The sequence below is a fragment of the Mesoplodon mirus genome (genome assembly GCF_964341445.2).
Source record: "Mesoplodon mirus genome assembly, chromosome: 10".
Classification (NCBI taxonomy): Eukaryota; Metazoa; Chordata; class Mammalia; order Artiodactyla; family Ziphiidae; genus Mesoplodon; species Mesoplodon mirus.
The window spans coordinates 69163995-69187561 of NC_138986.1; the positions used below are offsets into that span (position 1 = coordinate 69163995).

At 37.3% G+C, this 23567-nt stretch overlaps 1 protein-coding gene across 3 annotated transcripts in view; it reads right to left on the reverse strand.

Annotated features, from left to right (window-relative positions):
• Positions 1-538: 538 nt before the first annotated feature.
• ZNF292 (zinc finger protein 292) overlaps positions 539-23567 on the reverse strand; it is an 87726-nt gene continuing 64697 nt past the window's right edge. For 2 of the 3 annotated variants that reach the window (XM_082633558.1, XM_082633559.1), the window contains 3 exons: positions 18355-18491; positions 15720-15861; positions 539-8381 (listed from right to left, as the gene is read on the reverse strand). In XM_082633558.1, coding sequence (XP_082489684.1) covers positions 1239-8381; positions 15720-15861; positions 18355-18491 — 7422 coding nt within the window. In that variant the 3' untranslated portion in view covers positions 539-1238. Of the gene's footprint in view, positions 8382-15719; positions 15862-18354; positions 18492-18972; positions 19033-23567 lie in introns of those variants that run through there. The other variant, XM_082633560.1, reaches the window with a different exon arrangement.

Genomic DNA, 23567 nt, shown 5'->3' on the forward strand with positions numbered 1-23567 from the left:
AATACAGACAAATCTGTACAATCTAACATCTATAAACAGTAAAATCAAAACATCCAACTTCCTTATAGAAAGTGTTTCATCTATGTAATTATAAATGTTTAAGGACTCTTGCATTTTATAAACACAAGATGGGCTCACTTTGATGATACCAATTTTAAGATTTATAAAAATGTTTAAAAAAATCTTTCCACAAAAGTTTATACAGTTTAAAGCTATACACCAATCTATAAATCTCAGAAAATGGGGGGAAAAAAACAAATAAAACCCAAAAACCTTTATAAGATCACATGTATAAAACAAGAAATGAAATGTGATTTTATTTAAGGCAATACTGGGCTACTTCACAAATCACCACCTCAAATATTTACACTGCTCCACACTACTAGTTTCTATCACATTCACAAAGGATTTTTTTTTAAATACCAAATGTTTAAAATCTTTGATGTAGTAAATTCGTTATTCACATTTCCATTATATTTCATGGAATCATAGTAACTATATCCAATTAGAAGCACTGAAAAGAAAACTGCAGCTATAGGAAATTGCTAAAGAATCTGCTTTAATTTCACATGAGTACCACCCAAAAAATCCTGGAGGGTAAATTTACAAAGCAGAGCAAGGTGTTGATATAATGTGCCTACTCTGTGAAAAGTAATTTTTTGAGATAGTCTTGTAAATAAATGTTTTATGTAAAAATCAATGAACTATGGCAGAGTTTCTAGTTTTAGTTAAAAAAATTCTTAATTTAAAACAATAAAAGAACAGTTTTAAAAACTTGATCACTTAGTTAAAAATTAAAATTCCAAATATAAATGTGTCATTTAATAGTTTAGACTTACACACTGCTGGTGGCAGCAAATGATTTACAATAATAAATATATACAAAAAAGGTATCTACAGAGTACTGTTACACGTGAGCAGTGACCCGGTGAAACATATCAATCACACAGATAATTCAGTTTAGTTCATGGAAAGGGCTGATAGAAATTTGAGGTTTAGCTCAACTATTTACAGTAACTGAAATATTGATTCTGTTCCTCAAGTCCCATAGGGATAAAAAAAAGTTTTACATGACAAATGTCATGTTGATTTTTTTTTCCTTTTCTTTTTTTCTTTTTTGGCCAGGTTAATTCATGTCAGCAACAACAAAAGAAAAACAAGTTACACAATTCTAGCATGCTTGATGGCTTCCTATTGAAAATAAAACTGTAAATAATGTATTAATAGCACATGAGTTATCAGTTCTGCCCTCTCCCCGTGGCTTTGCCCATATTGATTTCTTTCGTAACAGACACATCTGGATCATTTGAATGCACTTCAAGTTTTTTCAGACTGACGGTAGGTTTCATTTCCTGAAGTTGCTTTAAGACAAGCTCAGTGCAATTTTTAAGAGTCTTGTCTAAAACAATTTTGACATTATCACTGCACTGAAGCTGTGATGGATTGGCAAACTGTACAAAGGTTTCACTTTCTTTACAAGAACATATATGATTTCCACTAGTCACAGCAGTCTTGTCAACATTTTTTCTTGCATTTGAATGGGATCCTTTTTTATTCCCACTATTTGGATGGTCTTTGTCAGTATTTTTCTTCTGCTTCACTGCAGACTCCTCAAGAAACTTCAGAAATGATACTTCGAATCCCATTGGTTTAAATGAGCTCCAGTCAAAAGATGCAGGATGCTCCTCAGTGGTTTGTATTGCAACAGCGGTTTCTTCTTCCTTGTGCATACTACTTAACTCAACTGCCAGTGTTGGTTCGGCTTTTTCAACTTTCCTCTTTTTATTTTGGGAGACATTTTTTTCTTTATTAACTCTCTTTAAATTACTTGCTTTTTGTTTTTCTGACTGGCAGGGGTTATCTTCCTGAAAATCTTTACTAACATTTGAAGAGGTCTGAGCTTGGGTCTCCACACTTGTGTTGTCTTCATTTATTAATTTGGTAATAAATAATTCTGTTAGCTCATCCACTTCATCTTTTTCATTTTTTTCAACTTCCTTCTGTGGAACTACAGTTGTTCTTGAGTTATCAGTGCTCTCTGATATACCTGTGTCAGAATCTTTCACATCACTCTTTTCAACTTCTTGCTCAGAAGTTTCCTTTAATTGTGAGTTGCAACACCGTCTGAAGACAATGAGAAGATTGCGGTGTTGTGATGTAAATGCCTTAGATAATTTATGGCATTTATAATGTCTAATTATATTGCTTTCGCTTGTAACGACTGATGTACACCCCTTTATCATACATGGATACTGGGTGACAAATCTGCTTGTACACTCAGATAAGGCATCATTTCTAGCCTTTATAGAATATACATGCTTTCCACGTTTCAGAGAATAAGGCTTATTTTCTTCAATCTGCACAATTTTTGCAGTCTTGTTTTCTAAATTATTTTTTTTCTTTCGTTTGGTCTTAGGCATTTTGGTTCCTTCCCTTCCAGATCTGTATTTTGTCCCCCGATGTTTAGACTTTGTCTTTTCTTGGTTTGCCTTGCTTGATATATTTTCCTGACCAGGTGTTAATCTTCTTGGCCGAATCAGATGAGCTTTATGTTTGTCATTATGCTTATTAAAAATGTGTCGGAGGAGATTAGACCGGGTCGCATATATTCGGTCACAGCCTTCACAATCACACTTGTATATGCCATCTTCTTCAGTTTTACTTCCCCTTGCCCCAATTCCATGATCTGCCTCAAGATGAACAACATAGTTCAAATATGTGGTAAATGAAGATTTACACTCTGACTGATCACATGGAAATTTCCCAACATCCACCGAAGCAGTCATACTTTCAATTTCCTCAGGAGACATCTCGTGAAGTTTCATGTAGTGTTGTATTAGGCCAGTAATTGCTTGGAAAATTCGAGAGCAGTCACTCACCTGACATCGAAATTCTTTCACAGTTTGTTTAGTTTCAATTTCTTCACTGTCTTTACCAGCTTCGCTTTCCTCTTCAACCTCTGCAGAAAATGCAGGTAGATCTGATTTGTGTACAGCCTGGTAATGGAGAATTAAGTTTTGCTGTATTGTAAAGGCAGCAAAGCAACCCTGATGAACACATCGGTAAGGTCTGTAGGGACTGTATCTTGTGGGAAACTCAAGAGATTGAGAAACTGGCTTCTTGCGTTTTCTCTCCTCCTTTTCTTTTTTATGTCTCCTAACTTTCCGTCCTTTGGTTTGTACATTTGTGAGAGAATTTGTATTACATTGTTCTGAAGGAACTGTAATCAATTGTGAAGAACTTTCTGTTTTTTCAGGACTTTTTTTTTCTAGAAGTTGTTTTTCTGGGATCACTGCTATATTACTGAGGGTATTTTCTTTCATTGCTCCCAATTCTAAAGCAGGCTGGAATTCCCTTTTATTTTCCCCCGTCATAGCTAGCTGCCTTTTTACTTGTGTAATTCGTGGGGCTGACGAATTTTCACTCTGAGATTTTCTTCCATAAGGCCTTTTTATTTTTAACTTTACCATTTCTTCTGTTGTAAAATGATGTACCAACTGACAGTGTGCCCGGAGATTCGAATTTCTTGTAAATGTCTTTGTACATGTAGGTACTACACATTTAAATGGAGCAAATTTCAACTGATTCTTCTTAATTTCAAGAATCATCTCTGGAGTGTACTGATGAATTTTACCGTAGTGCTTAAACAGTGCATCTTTTGTCATAGCACTGTAATTACAGCCTTGGTTTTGACACACAAAGGGTTTATTAACTCTGTCATTAAACTGAATGTTGCTTATCATTTCAGAAACTGGCTGAACAAGTGTGACATTTGGAATTGATTTAACAGGAGTGGGAGTCAGTGTCACTGATGTATTTATCAGTACACACTGGGGTGCTGGAGAGGACAGGTCGTTTTCTAATTTTAATTTCTGTAAGCCTTCTAAAATCTCCTGTACTTGATCCTCCTTATGTAATATTTCAGACTGAGGAATGTTACTTTTTGTTGGCATGACACCTATGAAGGAGGAAAACTGAGAAGAATCGGATAATTTATTTTGTACAGTGTTTACTGAAGGAAGCTGAATGTTATAATTTATTTGAGCATTCTGTGATATTTCACCAATACCCTGAGATCCACTTTTTACCTCAAGTATTTGAGAATTCATAGCACTTTTAATAATTTCAAGAGTCTTTTCAAAGTTTTGTATAACATTGTCTTCAGAAATCTGCAAATCAGAATTTATTGAAGGTGTGCATGAATTCAAAGCCATCATTTGGGAATCACCATTTTCAGTTTTTAATGTTAAGGGAGCTAACACTGTATGGGACTCAAGACTGGTTTTAAAGTTTTCTTTCACATCAGTTATAAACAACTGATTGTCAACATTATTTAATTTCTGTGTTAGATTTTCCACCAAACCCTGAGGTTCACAATTGGGAATTACAGTTGAATGAAGGTTAGTAGTTGGTATCTCAATCCTCTTTGCTATAAGTCCCATTGCCGTTAAGTCACTTGTTACCAAGTTTTGGGGAGCATTAGGGGCAATTAGTGGAGGAGCAACTTTCTTTCTTCTCTTAGAAGCACTGTTTCCCTTTTTATTTAAATGACTAGACCTTGTGTTCTGAGGACCACTTATAACGGAAACTCGTGAACTGTTACTGATAAAATTTTGTGATGGCCCACTAGAATTAGGGAATGAACTAGAACACAGACCATTTTCAACAGTCTTCAGTAGTAAGTCATTTGCTGGAAAAACAGGCAAACTGTTGCATTCCTCAATGGAGGAAGTTTTGGAGTTTGTTGTCCTATTCTGGTCTGTCAGCAGGGGGTTTGCGTGGCATACAGTCTGCAGCAGGGGTGGCACAGGTGGATTTGGCATCACTGTTGCATTTACTGGTGCTGGGTCTGAGACACAACCTGGGGGGACATGAGAGAGCACATCGGCACCCTCAAATGTACTGGGAATGCCGGCAGTTTCCAAAGCCTGTTTAATAATTTCGCTTCCCTCTTGACTAACACTTGTATTAAAGTTAGTCACACCACTCCGAGGAAATGTATTTGGTAAAAATGCTGAGGAGCGATTTTCAGCAGCAAGAAGTTGCAGGAATGATGGATCTTTAAAACATGCTCCTGGACTGAAGGTAGACTGCTGCGGCTGCTGTGAGTTTACTGCATTTGTGGAGAGAATCATGCTGGCAAGAAGAGAAGGCTGCCCGTTACTCTGCAGAAGTTCTTGAGCAATTTCTGCCCCATCCAGTGGTTTACAGTAAGATCGCTTAGACAAGTGTCCACCCAGAGATCTGGGGTTAGTGAAAGCCCTGTAACACCTGCTGCAGATAAATTTCCCGTCTCTGATAATTGCCGGCCACTTAGCCCTTTTGTTGTGCTTGGGTTTTCTTTCCTTCCCATTTGGGCCCTGCCCACGGTCTTTTTTCACTTTTTCCAGTGCAGACTGTTGGGCACTGGTCCCACTGAAGTCATTTCCAACATTGACTTGTGATGGAAAAACTGCATTCTCACCATTACCTCCCTTTAGAAAAGAGGAATTAGTGTTCCCTTCAATCTGTGAGGAAAAATGATTTGTATTATTTTCCAGCTGGGAAAAAACAGAATTAGTCCCACTATCTGCTGGTGAAGGGAAGAGAGACATTGAACTACTTTCTGCAGGTAACGGAAGGAAAGGATCTGAGCCGCTGTCGATATTCAAAGGCAAAACTGTTTTGGTTAGATCTTCCATTTGTGCTGGCAAGGTAGTACTAGATAAATTTTCCATTTGGGAACATAACATACCACCACCTTGTTCATTTTTATCCTGAGAAGGTATATTTGGATTTATGACACTTTCCACTGAGGGCAACAGTGGAGCTGACACATTCGCTAAATGAGCTGGGAAAATGGAAGGTGAGACGTGCTGCAACTGATTAGAACAAGCAGGATTCCCACTGGCTTTGGTCTGTGGTGTAAAAAATGCATTATTAGAGCTGCTCACCTGTGATGGCAAAAAATAAACAAACTTTCCATTATTTGGTGTATTTAAGTTGTTAGCTTTCTGACCCCTTTTGCTTTTGCGTTGCATTTTGAATGCTGCATACTGGTCGGGGTGTGCTGTCTTCATGTGTTTCCCAATACTCTGTGAAGAGTTATAGGTTCGAGTACACCCCTCAACCTGGCAACTGAATTTCTGAACTGGTGCTTTTGGAGGCACTGATGGAGTTCCTAAAGAATTACTGAGGTTGGGCTGTGGTGGAACAAATGTGATACTTTCTAATGTCTTCAGAGATAAATCATAAAGACTGGACGATGTTTTAACATTACCTCCACATGCAAACTTGGCCGTTGGTAAATTGTTTTGAAATCCTGCCTGATTTTGCACAGAAAAGGTCATCAGGTTGTTCACTTGTCTTTCTAAGTTTTGTGGAGTAAGGTCATCTATTTTGAGGGCTTCCGAATCTACTAAAGAATTCTGAGTAATCTGGGCTTCATTGAAACAATCCTGTTCTTTTCTCTCTTGGAAACCTGTATGACACAGATCATTACAAGAATCTTCCACTGGTGTATGTACGGTGGTGACCAGTGATTCACCAGTGCCTTGCACAGCTGAGTTTTCTTGCTTTCCAAAGTTACCCTCGACCCCCTGGTTAAGGGATACCTTGATGGACACAGCGACCGCACTGGCCTGAAGCAGAGGAGCAGGGGCAGGGCTTTCCAAACCAGCTGGCAGTGGTCCATCAGCTTGCCTGGGCTCTGAGGCAGAAATCGGGTCTTGTCTGGTCACAGGCGATTCTGCTTTGCTTTTATCCCAAGCATCACGTCTATCTGCTGGGAAGGTGTTTTCAATGTTATTTTCTGAAGGAAGCACAGATCCTTCTTTCTCCGTGTTCCCTTCTGTGCTCTGATTCACTCTGAAAGGCTGAACAGAATCTCCAGAGGAATTAAGCTGGTCTTCAGGAGGCAGCACTTTTTCAGGAGTACTGTGATCATCCAGATGCTTTTCTAGTTCACTCTGAGAACGATAAACTTTACCACAACCTGTGAACTTACAAGTATAGGTATTATAATGTTGTGCTTCATGATCATATAGCAAATAAGCTTCTGAAAAAATTCTGCCACATTTAGGAAACATGCACTTTGCTCTAAAGACTTGATGTTCCTTTCGGTGGGTTAAGAGCTCTGCGTAACTATTAAAACCGGCCTTACATTTCATTTGTATACAGATATATGGCTTACTGCCACAGTGCATTTGTAAGTGATCATTGAGATGAGTAACACTTACAAAATGCCGTCTACAGTACTGGCAAATAACTTTTTTGCTTTGCATTTCAAGAAAGCGCTTGGCATCTTCATTATCCTTATGTCCCTTTACATGAGCAATTAAATTTTTAAAGTACTTAAAGCCCTTTTTACAAAAAGTTACAGGGCAATTGAATTCATTAACAGGTACTGGTTTCTGGACTGGGATCACTTCTGGCTCATAAGATTTGTCTTTGTCATCAGTTTCATCATCTGAACCATCATTATCATTAAACACTATGAAGTCTGTTGAATAGAGACTATTCTTCTTGATAGGCCGCTGTTCCTGCTTGGCCACAGCATTAGTCTTCTGATTCTCGTTGGTAGTTGCGATCTTAGGAGGCCTTCCCAACCTCCTTAATGGTTTCATAGCTGCTAGTCTCTCTTTACTAGATTGTTTAACATGCAATGTGACATGAGGGACAAAAGTTTCTTTAGAATTAAAGTTCTTTGCACATATGGGGCAACTGTAAATCCCATCTTTGTAATGTTTTTGAGCATGTCGTACTATTCGATGACCAAGGAATTCTTTGTCACACAGCACACAATACTGCATGTAGGCTTGCCAGTTCCTGAACCTAGCAGATATAAATCCCCTCTCTCTTAATTGTTTTATCTCTCTCTTTTTCTGCTTTTCATCACAAATGTCTCTAAGAAGGCCAGAATTAGCACCAATTCCACCATTCATGGAAGTTTCTTTACTCTCTTCCTGATAGTCTGCTACCTTCTCATAAACCTCACTGTCATTTAGTTCATCTATTGAAGACACAATGGATGCTTCTTCTCCCATTAATGCAAGACATTGTCGTTTTAAGGTTTTCCAATCCCAGAATTCTGGATCAAAGGGCCACTGAGTTTTCAATACAAGTAAGAGCTCACAGCGTAGAGAATTTGGTATTGGAAGATTCTCTTCATCATATTTCTGGTCTGGTTGGTTATACAACATTTCCACAGCATAATATGCATCTACTGTAGGCTCAATAAGAAATTCACTCAGTTGACAAGCACGTTTAACTTCCAGATCATCAGGCAACAAGCACGAAATGGTTTTGCAAATAGATATTTTCACTTCAGTATTTTCTGTAGATTCCAGGCGAAGAGCTTTTACACATAGTTCTATACAAGTGGCAAGTCCAGCCCCTTCAGTCTGTGAAAAAGCAAGTAAGAAATGTTATCTTAATTTACACTCATCAACAGATTCGTGAATTTAGTAATTTTAAAGGTGAGGTTTACTTTTCTCAAATTTTGCAATAGCCAATATATGCACATACCCCTTCCAAAGCATTGCAGCTGTGTGTGTGTGTGTGTGTGTGTGTGTGTAATGAACTGTAGAGAATAGCAGAAAAAGCATAAACGTTGGGAGCTAAGTTAAGACATGAGTATAAAATCATCTAATGGCTAGGCAAACTTGGACATTATTTAACTTCTCTGACCTTTTATATCACAATATAAAATAGGGATGAAAACAACACAAACTTCATGAAACTGCTGTGAGCATTAATAGATATCGTGTATCTAAAGTAGTTGGTATAGTTTAGTATGTCTGGCACACATTAAGTGATCAATAAATGTCATTAACTTTACCACAAATTTCATTTCCTAAGTTTATATTTACAATCCTTCTGAAACAAAACCTTTAGTCCAATTACAAAACTGAGAATGCCCCCATAATTCCTAACTCATTAGTAATGAAAGGAGATTTTCACATTTACGAGAATAAAGTTATTTGTTCCTTAATATTGGGAATTCTAGTTCTATCATAAATTTGAATGCCAAATCACCTACCTCATGGCTGGACCATCTTTTTTTTTTTTTTTTAAAGATTATTTTTGATGTGGACCATTTTTAAAGTCTTTATTGAATTTGTTACAATATTTCTTCTGTTTTGTGTTTTGGTTTTTTGGCTGCGAGGCATGTGGGATCTTAGCTCCCTGACCAGGGATCAAACCCATGGCCCCTGCACTAGAAAGCGAAGTCTTAACCACTGGACCACCAGGGAAGTTCCTGGACCATCTTAAGAATTAGGAGTAGCAGGAGACACGATAAACTTTTTTCCTTTTGAATTAGCATCTTGAAATATTATTATAATATAGCAGTAATAAAGGTAAGACTCATTTGAAAGATACATGTAATGAAGAGATAAAAATGGGTTTTACAAGGCTAAAAGACAACAAATATATGAAAAATAAGCCAGTCACAAGATGTGGCCACATTCATGGGAATGAAATATGTGTGACATAAGATCAAAGGGCAAGGAAGTCAAAAAAAAGTCCAAAAAAGCTGAGAGGATCTGTATTTTTACAGGTTAAGAAGGAAATAAAATATTTTACTAAAACAGAAGCTTAGATTTGTGGGCCAAAAGGAAAGTGAGTGAAAGAGGCTGAGATGCTAACTGGCCATCTTAATGTTATAAATACATTTGAAACCTTAAGAAATAAGGCTAACAAAACAATGTCAAAATTTTTATTCTTCTGAGTTCTCATCTTTGTGTGTGTCTGATTGAAAATTAAGTTTATAGGTAATATTCAGATCATAAACTGGTTATGTAACAACTGTTCTTTTAAGAGTTGTTTGAATTCAATTTCCCATAAGTACAATGTGATCAAACAAGTAATTAGCCCATAAAAACCTACTTAATAATATCAGTTAATAAAAGTACTGATAGCACCAGCTTGAATTTATGAGTCACAGGAGCAGAAACCTAATAAGTGAGATCCATTCAGAGAAGGAATATAGACTCATCCTCCTCTCTAGCACTGGCACAGCAGCAGGCAATCTTCTGAAAAAATGCAAGGTTTTGTCTTTGGTATCCCCCTTTTCTATTCCTTTCCTCTGGCTGCCTAGTATCCTTGACCCAAAGCTACCCAAGGCTTACATGCTGATATTCCTTCCCCACTAACATGCCATTCAGCCCTTCCCTATCCACCCATAGCATTATGGCTTACCCTGCTTTAAAATTCTTAAATGGTTATTACTCATGTCTTTCAGAATTAAATATAAACTTCTTAGCATGGAATGAATACAAAAGGGCCCTCACAATCTGACCTATGCCTCATCTGGTTTAGCCTCATCTTTTATCTTTTCCCAACAGCCTACACTCCAGGCAATGTGAACTGTAGTTCCCCAACTACACCATTCTCTCATGTCTTGATACAACTTGTGATATTGTAATATACTGCTAAGAAATATATATTTTGGTCTTCCCCCCAAGTTCCCACATGGCTCCTAAAACCTTTGTAATTTCCTAAGTAATAATAGCTATAGGGGCATCTTTTGTTCCCAGCTTTTGAAAATAGGTGAAATGAGTGTTTTTTGGTTATTCATAATAAGGCCCTTTCGATCACACTGGAGTTTATTAATGAGATGATTTCTGAAAGCCCCTAGATAACCACAGGCTGGGGGCTGGCTGTCAGGGGAACCAACCTGTGATCAGAGGGTTGAAACTTTCAGTCCCCCTCCCCTCCCTCCAAGGAGGAGAGAGAGGATGGAGGCTGAATCTATTACCAACGGCCAAAGAAGCCTCCATAAAAACCCATGAAGAACTCGGTTCAGGGAGCTTCTGGGTTTGTGAACAAGTAGAGGTGGGGGAAAGTAGCTCACTCTCTCCCCCATACCTTGCCCTGTGCATCTCTACCATCTGGCTTTTCCTGAGTTGAATCCTTTTAAAATAAACCAGTAATCTAGCTGGTAAACTGTCTTCCTGAGTTCTGTGAGCCACTCTAGTAAGTTAATCAAATCTGACCAGAAAGTTGTGGAAACCTCTGATTTATAGCCAGTTGGTCAGAAGCACAGGTGACATCCTGGACTCAAGACTGGTAGCTGATGTTGGGGGAGGAGGGCAGTCTTGTAAGACTGAGCCCTTAACCTACGGATTGTATGCTATCTCTAGGTGAACAGAGTCAGAATTGAGTTAAATTGTAGGACACCCAGCTGGGGTCCGGAGAATCAGAGGATTGCCTGGTGTGGAAAAAATCTCCACACGCTTGGTCATCAGGAAGTATTCAGTGAGTAGTGAATAGAGGAGAAACCAGTTTTTTCTTTATACTACCTTTCATCCTTTTTCTGTTACTAGGAACACTCTCCCTCTCCAGCTTTGTTTGGCCATCACTATTTGAGAGTCTAACGAGTGGGTTAGAGGGCTGCCTTCTTTTATTCAATCAGCACCTACTTTATACCAGGCACTATGCTCAGCAATGTGCTCTCCCTCTCAGGAGTCTTGATATCCCATTATATTTGAAAGACCCTATTACACTGCAACTGTTAGTGTGTCTCCATCAACAGATATGAGATCCTTAAGGGCGGGGCTATATTTTTCAGCTCTCTGACTTCAGGGGTCTAGGAAAAAGCATAAATAAAATGATGAAGCAAGCTATCTGCTCCATTTCCTTTGCAGATCTCAAATAGAGTTTAAGAAGGAAACAAATATTTTAGGTAATATGTGAGCAGCTGGGCAATAATTTTCAACAACTCCTGGAGTTTTGGGGAGAAAAAGGGGGGGCACCAGTTAACCCAAATCATCAACCTTGAGGCTTTCATCATGTAAAAAAATGAGGAGTTACACTAGAACGCAGTCACTACAACATAACTTTAAGGTCTCTTTCATAGTCCTAAAACAATAATCACCTATGATTCCACTTTTAAGATAAAACCTCTGTTTGATCAGATTTCAGAAAACAAAAACAAAGGGAGGCATTTTATGCAATGGGCAACAAGGTTTTGGGGCAGAGCAGTTACCACACTGCACACTATCCTGCTCCCCCTGGACAACTTTCCCAAGCTATTAACGCTTTAAGTGCTTCTTTATGTGCTTTACTTCGGAGCCCAGAGTCTCTCTAGAAAAGCACTACTCAACAGAACTGTCTGCAGCGGTGGACATGTTCTTTATCTGTGCTGCTCAATACGGTAGCCACTAGTCACACGGAGCTACTGAGCACCTACAATGTGGCTACTGTAACTGAAGAACGGAATTTTATATTTTACTTAGATTAACTAGCCATAAGTGTCTGATGGCTACCATAATGAACAGTGTAGCTCTTGTCCAAGATTTTTCCCCCCTCTCCAACAAGGTGTCCTTGTGAGCAGGATGTAAGGTTGAGGGAGGAGAGTCCCTTTTACCTAACCTCCTTAATTCCACTGATTAAGAAATGAAATCCAAAGTAGTTAAGGTTACCAGGTGGTCAACAACAAGTCAAGATTTATACCCAGTTTGTCTGGCTTCTAGTTTCAAGTTCCATCTACTTTGCCATGCTGCTCTTTAAGTTAGATATAAAGTAGTGGCACAACCTATATTTTAAAATTACATAGTAATTTTCTAAGAAACTGATTGTTAAGTTTATTTTTTAACTGCAGTACTACGACATATAAAATGAAAAAGCAGGATGAGTTAACAAGGTTGATAAAGAAAAACTGGAAAGCAGAAGGACTCATTCCTGTTCTTTACTCCTGAAAATGAAGAGAAATTATTTCAGGAGAAAAATAGCAAAGATACATATTAGATTTACTGACAAGCTATAGATCTTAAAAGATATTTTTTAAAAAGAATAAGAATGTCTTTTGGTTTCTACTTTCAAAAACAAAATTATACATTAATTAAAAATACTCCTTGTCATGTTACATCCCAGTTTTCAAGAATTCCTAAGACCCGTCTGGCATACCATTCCATGCAGTGCTAGCAACTTTGGAAAGTGACTTCCGTGTACATTTAAAGGGGAAACCAGGGCTTCCCTGGTGGCGCAGTGGTTGGGAGTCCGCCTGCCGATGCAGGGGACACGGGTTCGTGCCCCGATCCCGGAAGATCCCACATGCCGCGGAGCAGCTGGGCCCGCGAGCCATGGCCGCGGAGCCTGTGTGTCCGGAGCCTGTGCTCCGCAACGGGAGAGGCCACAGCAGTGAGAGGCCCGCGTACAACAACAACAACAAAAAAAAAAAAAAAAAAAAAAAAAAAGAATAAGAATGTCTTTTGGTTTCTACTTTCAAAAACAAAATTATACATTAATTAAAAATACTTCTTGTCATGTTACATCCCAGTTTTCAAGAATTCCTAAGACCCGTCTGGCATACCATTCCATGCAGTGCTAGCAACTTTGGAAAGTGACTTCCGTGTACATTTAAAGGGGAAACCAGGGCTTCCCTGGTGGCGCAGTGGTTGAGAGTCCGCCTGCCGATGCAGGGGACACGGGTTCCTGCCCCGATCCCGGAAGATCCCACATGCCGCGGAGCGGCTGGGCCCGCGAGCCATGGCCGCGGAGCCTGTGTGTCCGGAGCCTGTGCTCCGCAACGGGAGAGGCCACAGCAGTGAGAGGCCCGCGTACAGCAAAAAAAAAAAATAAAAAAAAATAAAGGGGAAACCAAGTGCATCCTACAAGGGTTACTATAAGAAAAATTAATTTTGTAAAAGTTGGATTCTGATTTTTGCTAATAGATAAATGGAAACACGCAATCTCTGCTCATCACTTCCCTTTTGAATTGTGTCTAATCTACTGTTTAATCCATCTATTAAGTGTTTTCATTTTTATGACTATGTTTTTGTATTTCTAAAAGTTTTTGACTCTTTTTAAAATCTGCTTGATCATTTTTATAGGACATCTCTTTCTCATACTTCCTTATTTTATATCTTAATATATGTATTTTATAATTTATCTGGTAACTGTATTATTTAAAGTATTAGGCAAATAATTCTATCATTCTTTCTGTCTACTGAAACTCATTCATGTCAGATTGTTTCATATGTTTAATAGAGCTTGATGGTTAACTTATTTATGTCTTTAAATATATGTAATTTATCGTTTTTATCCTGGCATGTTTAACCCTATTGTTAGTTCTCTCTGCTAAAATTCCCTCATGGCAGACTGTTCTATGTTTTGTAAATCTTGATGGTGAACCCACCTTAAGAAGGGTTTTATCTAAGAATCCTGTACTGAAGGTAAGTCCCTCCAAAGCAGTTCTTCATTTGCTTCTGCCAGGGATCCCAGGCATTACCAGCCCAGGACTCCATCCTTACCTTCTTAAATACTACTTACGTAAGGGAGCAAAATCTGTCAGCACCAAATGTGTCTCTTTGACATGAGGATTATGTTAAGCTGATTACTTTTAAGAAACAGAAGACTAAGGAAGTTCTTCCTGTTACCCGCCACCCCTGTTACTGCCTAAAAGAATTTAGGCAGAGGGCTTGTTCCTGGAATAGAGCTGTCACCAGAGATCTCTGCAAAGAATATGGGCTAGGGGTGTTGGGGAGAAACTGCAGGGCCTGGAGATCAGAGTCCACTGTGTCCGATAGTCTCTGTATGGCCCAGCACACCACTGGTTTACCAAACATTGCTTTTCCATCTTCATGTGAATTGCCTTCCTCCCCTCTGAAGTCCTAAACCACTATGCCCAACATCCTCGTCTTTAGCTGAAGATGGTATTTAAGGTGAGAGTTTTGGCCATTTTGACGAGTTACTCAGTTTTCCTGGGTCTCTCCCATGTATACATGTTATTAAGCTTTTGCCTGATCTTCTCTTGTTAATCTGTCCTGTGTCAGTTTAATTCTTAGACCAGCCAACATAACTAAGAAGAAAAGGGAGAGGAAAAGGTCTTCCTCTCTGACACTCACTTGGTGTGGGGACTCCTGGTTATACGGCAGGGTAAATGTGGACCCCAAATCGTGTGAGGGCAGACCTATGGTTACAATTTATTAGGGAAAACATTTTCCTCCTCTGACTCAGAGTCCAGTCGGACATGCACATGGTTCCTATCATCACCTGGGTTACACAGTATAGTATTTTTCTAGTCCACTTTTCAATGAAATCATAGTACTTCAAAAGTTGGTGGAGGGAAGAAGGGGAACACGGAACTCAGTTGTAAATCCCCAACTTGAAAGGGCCCAAGATCCCATCTCTTGTCTTATCCCTGTGTGGACATAAAAACTCAAACCCCTTAGTAACATACCCCAATCCTCACCAGGGTAGGAGAACCCTAGCATCAGCTCAAATTTCTACTCCAGTTTTTAGGTTTCTCTTCTTTTTGAGCCTAGGGATTTCCCCAATATTCTTGCAATCTCAGCTGCTATACATTAAGAACAATGTTTACTTTATTTTATCAAGCATTTTTGGGTCTTTTGTAGAAGAAGGATTTTTAGATACCATAATCTGCCAGACTGCTAGCAAAGGAAGCTATCTCTATATTTCTCTTTACACTTTCTAAATTTCTATAGAGCCAAATTATCAAAAATAGTATAACACCTAGCAGTAAAAATTGTGGAATGATAAAATGCAAGTATTATGTATTTTGCTTTTCTTCAGGCTAAGAGCAAGCCCCTGGCTCTCATTTGCAGTTTTAAGTTTCTCTGTATCAAGTATCATCAAGGACTAATAAGAAAATCAATGTTCAAAGCACTAAATGAAATAAACAAAAATCACTGGAAGAGGTGCCAAAATAATAAAGTCTTTTATTAAAGGTAATTTATATATTTGAAATTAAGATAAGATACCTTGATCATTCTTACCTCTGAATTAATAACTTTAATCAGGAAGAAAATGTGATATACTGTCTTGGTTAACAAAGAAAGTTGACGACATCTTTCTAGGTACACTTGTATAGACGGTTCTACTCTTTGCTGTAATTTACTCCAAAAGAGAGTGAGTTCCCTTAAAAAAAAAAAAAAAAAGTAAAAAAGTAAGCTGGAGCTATAATGTAAAATCATGAACATGTCAGGCTAGTAATTACATGTGAAATTAAAACTGATTATAGATTCCAATTCTATATGTGGAATGAGGTTTAAAAGAAAAAAATCTCAAATTTCTAAAGACTTATTAAATAAAAATCAAGATATGACTTACCTTTTTACTGATTAAGATTTCTGAATCTCAGAGAAGCACTCACTACCTTTTACTAGGAAAGCACCTGTTAACAAGTTATACAAATGGTAACTTTGGGCCACATCTGAACTTTAAAGTAATAAGAAAGTGCAAAATGTGTGTGTGTATATATAAAAAGCTTCAATGGCATAATAATTTTTAAAAAGCATTTAATTTTTATATTCTAACTTAAATTTAAGTTATTAGATAATGTTAAGAATCAAGGATGACACAGAACCCAGAAGAAAATAACTAATCTGTGCCACAGCAGTGAAAAAATAAAAGAAACTTCGAAAAATAAACTTTGAAATTTATTTCAAATGCAATTACACTGTATTTTCTTACAAAGTAATCCTACTGAACTGATTAATTTTCCTCCCTTTTACCTATTGTCCTATTTCTCTTCTGTCCTCCACAGTTAACTTCCACAAAAATCTTCTTCCTTGCTTCAACTTCCCCCCTCAAGTATTCTCCTCCATACAGGCCTTTCCTATTAGTTCCTCAGATTCCACTCCTAGAAACTGTGCCCTTTGCACCATCCACTTGAATAACTTGCTCAGTTACTGGATTTTAACCTTCATATTGAGGACTTCAAAATCTGTCTCTCCAGTCTTGACCACTTTCACCTCTCTAGTTCTTTATAAGACTTCCCCACTTTGATCTCTTTTGAAACCTAAAACTTAATATATGAAAAAGATGATTAACATTCTTTCCAGTTCACCGTTCTTCTAATTTTTTTTTTTTTTTTGCGGTATGCGGGCCTCTCACTGCTGTGGCCTCTCCCGTTGCGGAGCACAGGCTCCGGACGCGCAGGCTCAGCGGCCATGGCTCACGGGCCCAGCCGCTCCGCAGCATGCGAGATCTTCCTGGACAGGGGCACAAACCCGTGTCCCCTGCATCGGCAGGCGGACTCTCAACCACTGTGCCACCAGGGAAGCCCCCGTCCTTCTAATTTAATGCATCATTATCACTGATCCTATCTATCAGCCTCTGCTTTTTACTATCCTCAAGACCGTTATCTTCAACATTTCTCTCACCCCACCCCACATCCACAGGAAACCTTCGTAACTTCCCAGCTGGACTATTTATTGGCTTTCTAGTTGATTTTCCTATCTCAACTCAATTCCCTGTACTGCCACTTCCTACCCCCAACTCGCCCTCACTGTTCAGGCTCCAATCCATTCTCAACTGTTAGTCTTAAACAGTGTTTCTTGAACATAAACTTCTATTCTGCCTCCTTCTATTAAGGGCTTTTAATAGACTGCTTCCGCTTTTCATATAAAACCCAGACTTTGATGCCTTTTGTAAACCAATATAACACATTAATTTCTTAGTCATCACTAATATTTGTTATATAGAAAACCTATTTGTCCTCTATAAATACATGTTATTTATTCTCCCTTCAGAATCCTTCTACCTGCCTTTTATATCAGTCCTCTCTGTATTGCATATACAATTTTTCCTTCATAACTGAGCTCAACTGTTCAGAAAACCTTAATAATTATGAACTTTAGTCTTTTTGATTATACAACCATTTATTTAGCTTGCCTGTTCTATATTCACTTATATGACGTGTCACTTGGTAAATATCCTTGAATATCAGAACGTTGTAAACTAAATTTTCTTTTGTTTTTTCCACAATACCGACACAACACTGAAGACTAATAATGCTGTCGACTGACCAGATAAATTGTCAGTTTTAGCTAACACTAACTTAAGACAGTTGATCTTAAGTTTTTTGAGTTAACTGAAGTCATCATCTCTGTTAGCTGTATCCTCCCAAAGGATTATATATAACAGGTTTGCCCACTAGGAAATGTACCATGAAGTTAGTGAAGTAGAATGACACCTCACAGAAATGAACTATATTTCTATACATAAATGACTAGCAGCTAGTTATGTAGTAAAAAAAAAGTCTGCAATATGCAGAGCAAAAATATACACATTAAATCAGAGGTTGATTACATATCTGAAAAAATTTTTATTGTGGCATTAGACATAAGCCCTTCTTTCATCTTCCAACATTTAAAAATTAATCATAATTGATCATTATATGATCACTGCTGGTATACTAAGGAGTTGTGTGGTCCTTAATATAAAGTTTTTAAAGTTATAATATGAACTACTTGATAATCAGTTTGCACAGCATATAATATCTGAAAATAAGCTTTTTGTCTTTGTAACACTAAAAAGATTTTAAAAAATATGTTCTTAAGCTATCTGCACAACCTATCCTGTAATCTTATTGAACAAACTTATCCTTTCAAAATAAAATCAACTCACCAAGCACAGTACATATCTCCTTGTTGAAGCTGACGTGATAAAAATGCAGTACATAAGACAAGAGCATTTTTTTCATCACCCTCAGATTCTAAGTTACAGATCATTTCTAGGGCATCTTTGCAATCAACTTCTGAAATCTACAGGGAAAGGATATAGAAATATGCCATAAAGTGGTTTTATGTTAAAATATATAGTAATATACTTTACAATTTTTATTAGATATTTACAGATCATTTTCATCAGTAAAACCTCATTAACTCATACATTATCAATTCAGAGTTTGTCATGACTAGGCTGCAGTTTAAAGAAATAATCTTTCTTCAAGTCAGAGAACCAACGATTTTCAAGACCTTTATAAGCATTCATTTACATGTAAATAACTAATGCTAATTATAAGCAACCTCTACCCATTAAATCAGGTTTATAATACTGAAAAAGAAAAGCTGCTACTTGTATTTCTTCCCCTTTAACCAGTAATTTAAAAAGCATTAGAATCAGCAAAAAGACAGAAATGTCTACTGGATATAGACGAAAAAAACAAAGTGTCTATTTATTGGAGGGAAAAAAGTATAGTATGAAACATTTTATGTAGCTATACCACTTTTAAATGAAGCTCACCTCAGTTTTCTATAAATCTCCATTATTTTTCTTTTCATATAAATTCATTCCATCTCAAAGCTTGTCAACAGTCATGCATGCATAAGTATAACCTAGATGAAGGCAACTTGCTTCATTTAATTATGCACTTACATCTAATGCTTATTTCTTTAAATTAAAATTTATAACCTCATTACAATGATTTATTACATAAAACAAACAGAATTTACCTATGATCTCTACAAGTATTTGCTGTAAGATAAGGATCTGACAAACAGCATACAGTCACAAATCACTGGTGTTCCACAGAATTAGAAAGATTAATTCCAACATGGTACAACTGACAAATGGCAAAAATAATTGAAGATTAATACAGACCACTAGCACCCATGTACCACAGAGGTAACTATACACCTCCCTGTTGACCTTCTATGTCTCCTCATTACTTTTTGAGTACGGGAAGAGTGTGTGCGTGTATGTGTAAAATGTAACATGTTTAGGATTAAACAAGTGTCTGAATGGGAATGAGGGTAATCTTGAGGTTCATCTTTGATAATGAGGATGAAGATTGCATGGGGATAGATTCAGAGGTTCCATTTTATACATTACACTGAGCTAGAAAACACTAAGATAAGAAAAGACCCAACACCGAGTCTGTGTGTTTAACAATGATTTCTTAAAGGAAGTATGAAGTTAGTGTCAGAGTTACGACTGAAACCGAAGTCCTGGAACTCCCTGGCACAGTACTCTTTCCACTACTCCTCTGTCTGCCTCTTTCTTACAAATCTTTATCTCTAAGTGACCCTATGTAAACAAACACAAAAAGGGCTGAACAACATGTATTTATACAATTAATATTTTCAAATATCTACAATAAGTTAAATGCATTGTTAGACATTTTATATATGTATGTAATTATTATTTAATAACTTTTCTACTAGGTAGGTATCATTAACATTTTATACATAAGATGTCAATAAACACAGTAAACAGCAGCTACTATTATTATTCATTTATTTGTGCCAGCTTCTTCAGAAATACACTGTTAATCAACATGATAGCTTGCCTGGTAAATACTGTTTCTTTTTAGAGATAAGGCTCAGGAAGGTTAAGTTACTTGCTCAAAGTTACATGCTTAATTAGCAGAGTCAAAATTTCAACTCAGGTCTCGCTTCAAAGTCTGTGCTCTTTCTAGAATTCTACATGCACAAGCATATTGAGGGTCTTTCCTGCTAAATATTGATTTTACATGTTCAGGTTTAACAAAAATTCTTACATCTTGAAAGTCTGATTTATTTTGAATCAAGTATTTTTTTGTTGTTCTTCTAAAACCTAAGCCATTCTTACTGAATTCTCATATAATGCAAAATGTGTACATTATATATAAGGAAAGAAATTTATTTTCCCAATGATATTACCTACATTAGCTTATACTTAATAATTAAAAATATATATTTGTATCTATGTAAGGTAGCCTTTATAAATTTATCCACATATATACAACATACCAACTGAAACATCTGCTATATTCAATAACACAGAAAACCTCACTTTTTATAAGTATACTAAGGAAACAATTTTACTATGTGCTATTATTTGATAGCCTTCATTCCCGATTTGCCACTAGATGGCCCACTTGAAAAAAATAGGACACTAAAGAGAAAATGAAACCTAAACTAATAAATGGCTTAATTAAAACTGTGCAAGTGAAATACAGGTCAAATTTAGCCATCAATGAGCAAGAATTATTTTTTATAATCCAAGGCAGCATAAAGTAAGGATTACCAATATATTACCTATATAAGAACTATTTATACATTACAGATAGCTATTTTGTATTGCTCTGAAAAATGAGTAAAAATCTAATACCAGAAAATTTAGAAATATGAATAAAAATTTTAAAGCCAATTAAAATGATCTGTTTGTTAAAGATATACTATGCTAAATCTCTTTGTAAAGCATAAAAATCATTTCAAAAATGTGAATAATGACTTCCATGTTTTAATATGGCTCTTTCTGCAAGATATTCAAAAAATACAGAACACTTCATCAGTATTTTACATACATTTACCAAGTGTACTTTTAAAATGCATTGGCTTTAACATATTTTAGGAACAGTCTTTTGCTTATCAAAATGAAATTGCTTTCCATCTAGAAAGGGACTTAAATGGTAAACGTGTCACATTAAAATAATTAGCTACTGTTTGCTTGTTTTTTTTTATACTCTCAGGGTGGCAAAATCTTAGGCTAGGGGCTTCCCTGGTGGCGAAGTGGTTGGGAGTCCGCCTGCCGATGCAGGGGACACGGGTTCGTGCCCCGGTCCGGGAAGATCCCACATGCCGCGGAGCAGCTGGGCCCGTGAGCCATGGCTGCTGAGCCTGCGCGTCCGGAGCCTGTGCTCTGCAACAGGAAAGGCCACAACGGTGGGAGGCCCGCGTACCGCAAAAAAAAAAAAAAAAATCTTAGGCTAGATTTAAAAGAGGAATAATCTATAGTGTTAGGAAAGAAAAAAACTTCATATACTGTTTATGGGAGTATACACTGGCATAATCTTTTTTTGGATGGTAGTATGGCCCTATTTATTAATTTAAGATGTGTAGGTTCTTTGATCCAGAAATTCCACTTACAGAAATTTACCCTACCAGTATACCCCCCAAGAAGAATGAAAGGATGTATGGACAAGGCAACAATTTAAATATCCCCTAGTTTGGCTAAGATATTACTACAAATCTATACTATGGAATTATGCAGCCATGAGAAAGAATGAGGTTGATCTATAAGAAATGATATGGAAAGATGTCCAAACTAAGAGGAGGAAAAGCGACCAGCAGCCAGGGTATGTGTAAGTACGTTTAAAGTGTGTGTGTATATATGTAAAAATATCAGAAATATCAAATTTCACACTTAATGATTAGTCAGAGGAGTATTAAATGGGGAAATAATGGTTAGAGAGACACAAGGTAGAAGATTTTACATTTTTAACATCTATGTTTATTTTGATGACAAAACCAATAGAAATACTGGATATAAAATAAACAATGCTAACTTCATTTTTACACCTACACCAAGAATCCAGGCCAAAGGTCATTCCTTCTAGAGAAGCCAGATAAACATTCATCTCAGGCCCATTCCTCTGCTACCTCTATCACACTGAAAGGGGCCTGAGAAATAGCCAATCCCTTGTCTACTGGCTCACTTGGACAAGGATTTCCCCAAAAGGACTATAGATCCAGACCATGGTTGACTCTTTCCAATATCTATTCCTGCCTACTCTAAGGAATGGGTAAAAACCTCAAATGTTTACAAGAACCAGACAGGTAAAGTGAATGTTTGAAGTGGGTCATGTAGCATACCTCTTCTGAAGGGGGCAATGTCTGGGCAATTGTTCCAAAGTGATTACCTTTCCTTGGGGCAGAAATAATGAGAGAACTCACTCCCCTTGGAACAATGAAGAACCAGTTTCTATATGTTTGTAATAGAAACATAAAAGAGTAATCAAACAATCTCTAAGCAAAAAGGGATTTTTCACAAGGAACGTGTAGACTTACACATATCCCGTCCCATTCTACACTGTGTGATCTAGTTTTGCTCCTGGGGTGGGAAAGAGACTTTAGCGAACTCTGCTTAAAGAACATGAAATATCTTAATTCCACCTGCTTAACAAGAGAAGAAAAAAATAATTTCATATGACATCAGAGATACCCAGGGTCTTCAGAGAGAATTTTTCTGAGGCTCTCCCAGAGCAGGCTGGGCTGCTGATACTTAACTCTGGATAATTAGACCAAAAGGGAATTTAGGTTCAGTACTGCAGGATTTTTTGATTATTCAAGACAGCTAGAAATAGAGATTTTTCCTGGAGATTACAAATTCATAGTCTTCAACTTCAAACAGGACTTTCAAAGTTAACCTAACCACCCTGTCTTTAGATAGATTCCTACTAGAAGGTATGCTTCTTTAGGGTAGGACCTATGCCTTACTTTTAAATCCCCTCAGTGTTTAGACAGCACACACCTCTTACTTAATAAAATCTGCTGAAGGAAGGATGGACGGATGGACAGATTGACTTAAGGGCTGGGACTGAACTGATAATGAAAACGTTAGTGGAGGTGAAAAATATCTAAAATGCAGCATCCCAAAAACTAATTTATTTAAAGACTAAAAAACAATGTTACACACATTTCAAAGGCTGTTATCCCAAGAAACTTGATACAGCTGCCAATGAACTTGTCTACAAAGTTATCCTGAATAATAAGAACATTTCTACCTTCTCTTTAGCTCCTGTTATACAGTGATTAAAAAGCCATTACCTGAGTCAAAAGAGAAATATTAAAGAAACTAACAGCTAAGGTCTAAACTAATGATAGCTCCCCTGAGCTAGAGCCCTCGCTCTACCCCACCCGGCCTAGAGATTACCTGGCATCACTCTCCCAGGATCCTCATTATCCTCAACATACACAACAGCCTTATTTCTAATCTCAGTCCAAGGCTATCATCTTCCTCTTTGTTTTCTCTTCTCCAGAAAAGTCAATCACCATTATAATTACAACCTCTAACCTCATCTGGGCATTTAGCTTTCTGTCCGAGGTTATCCTTCTTCTGGACTCTGATTACAATCT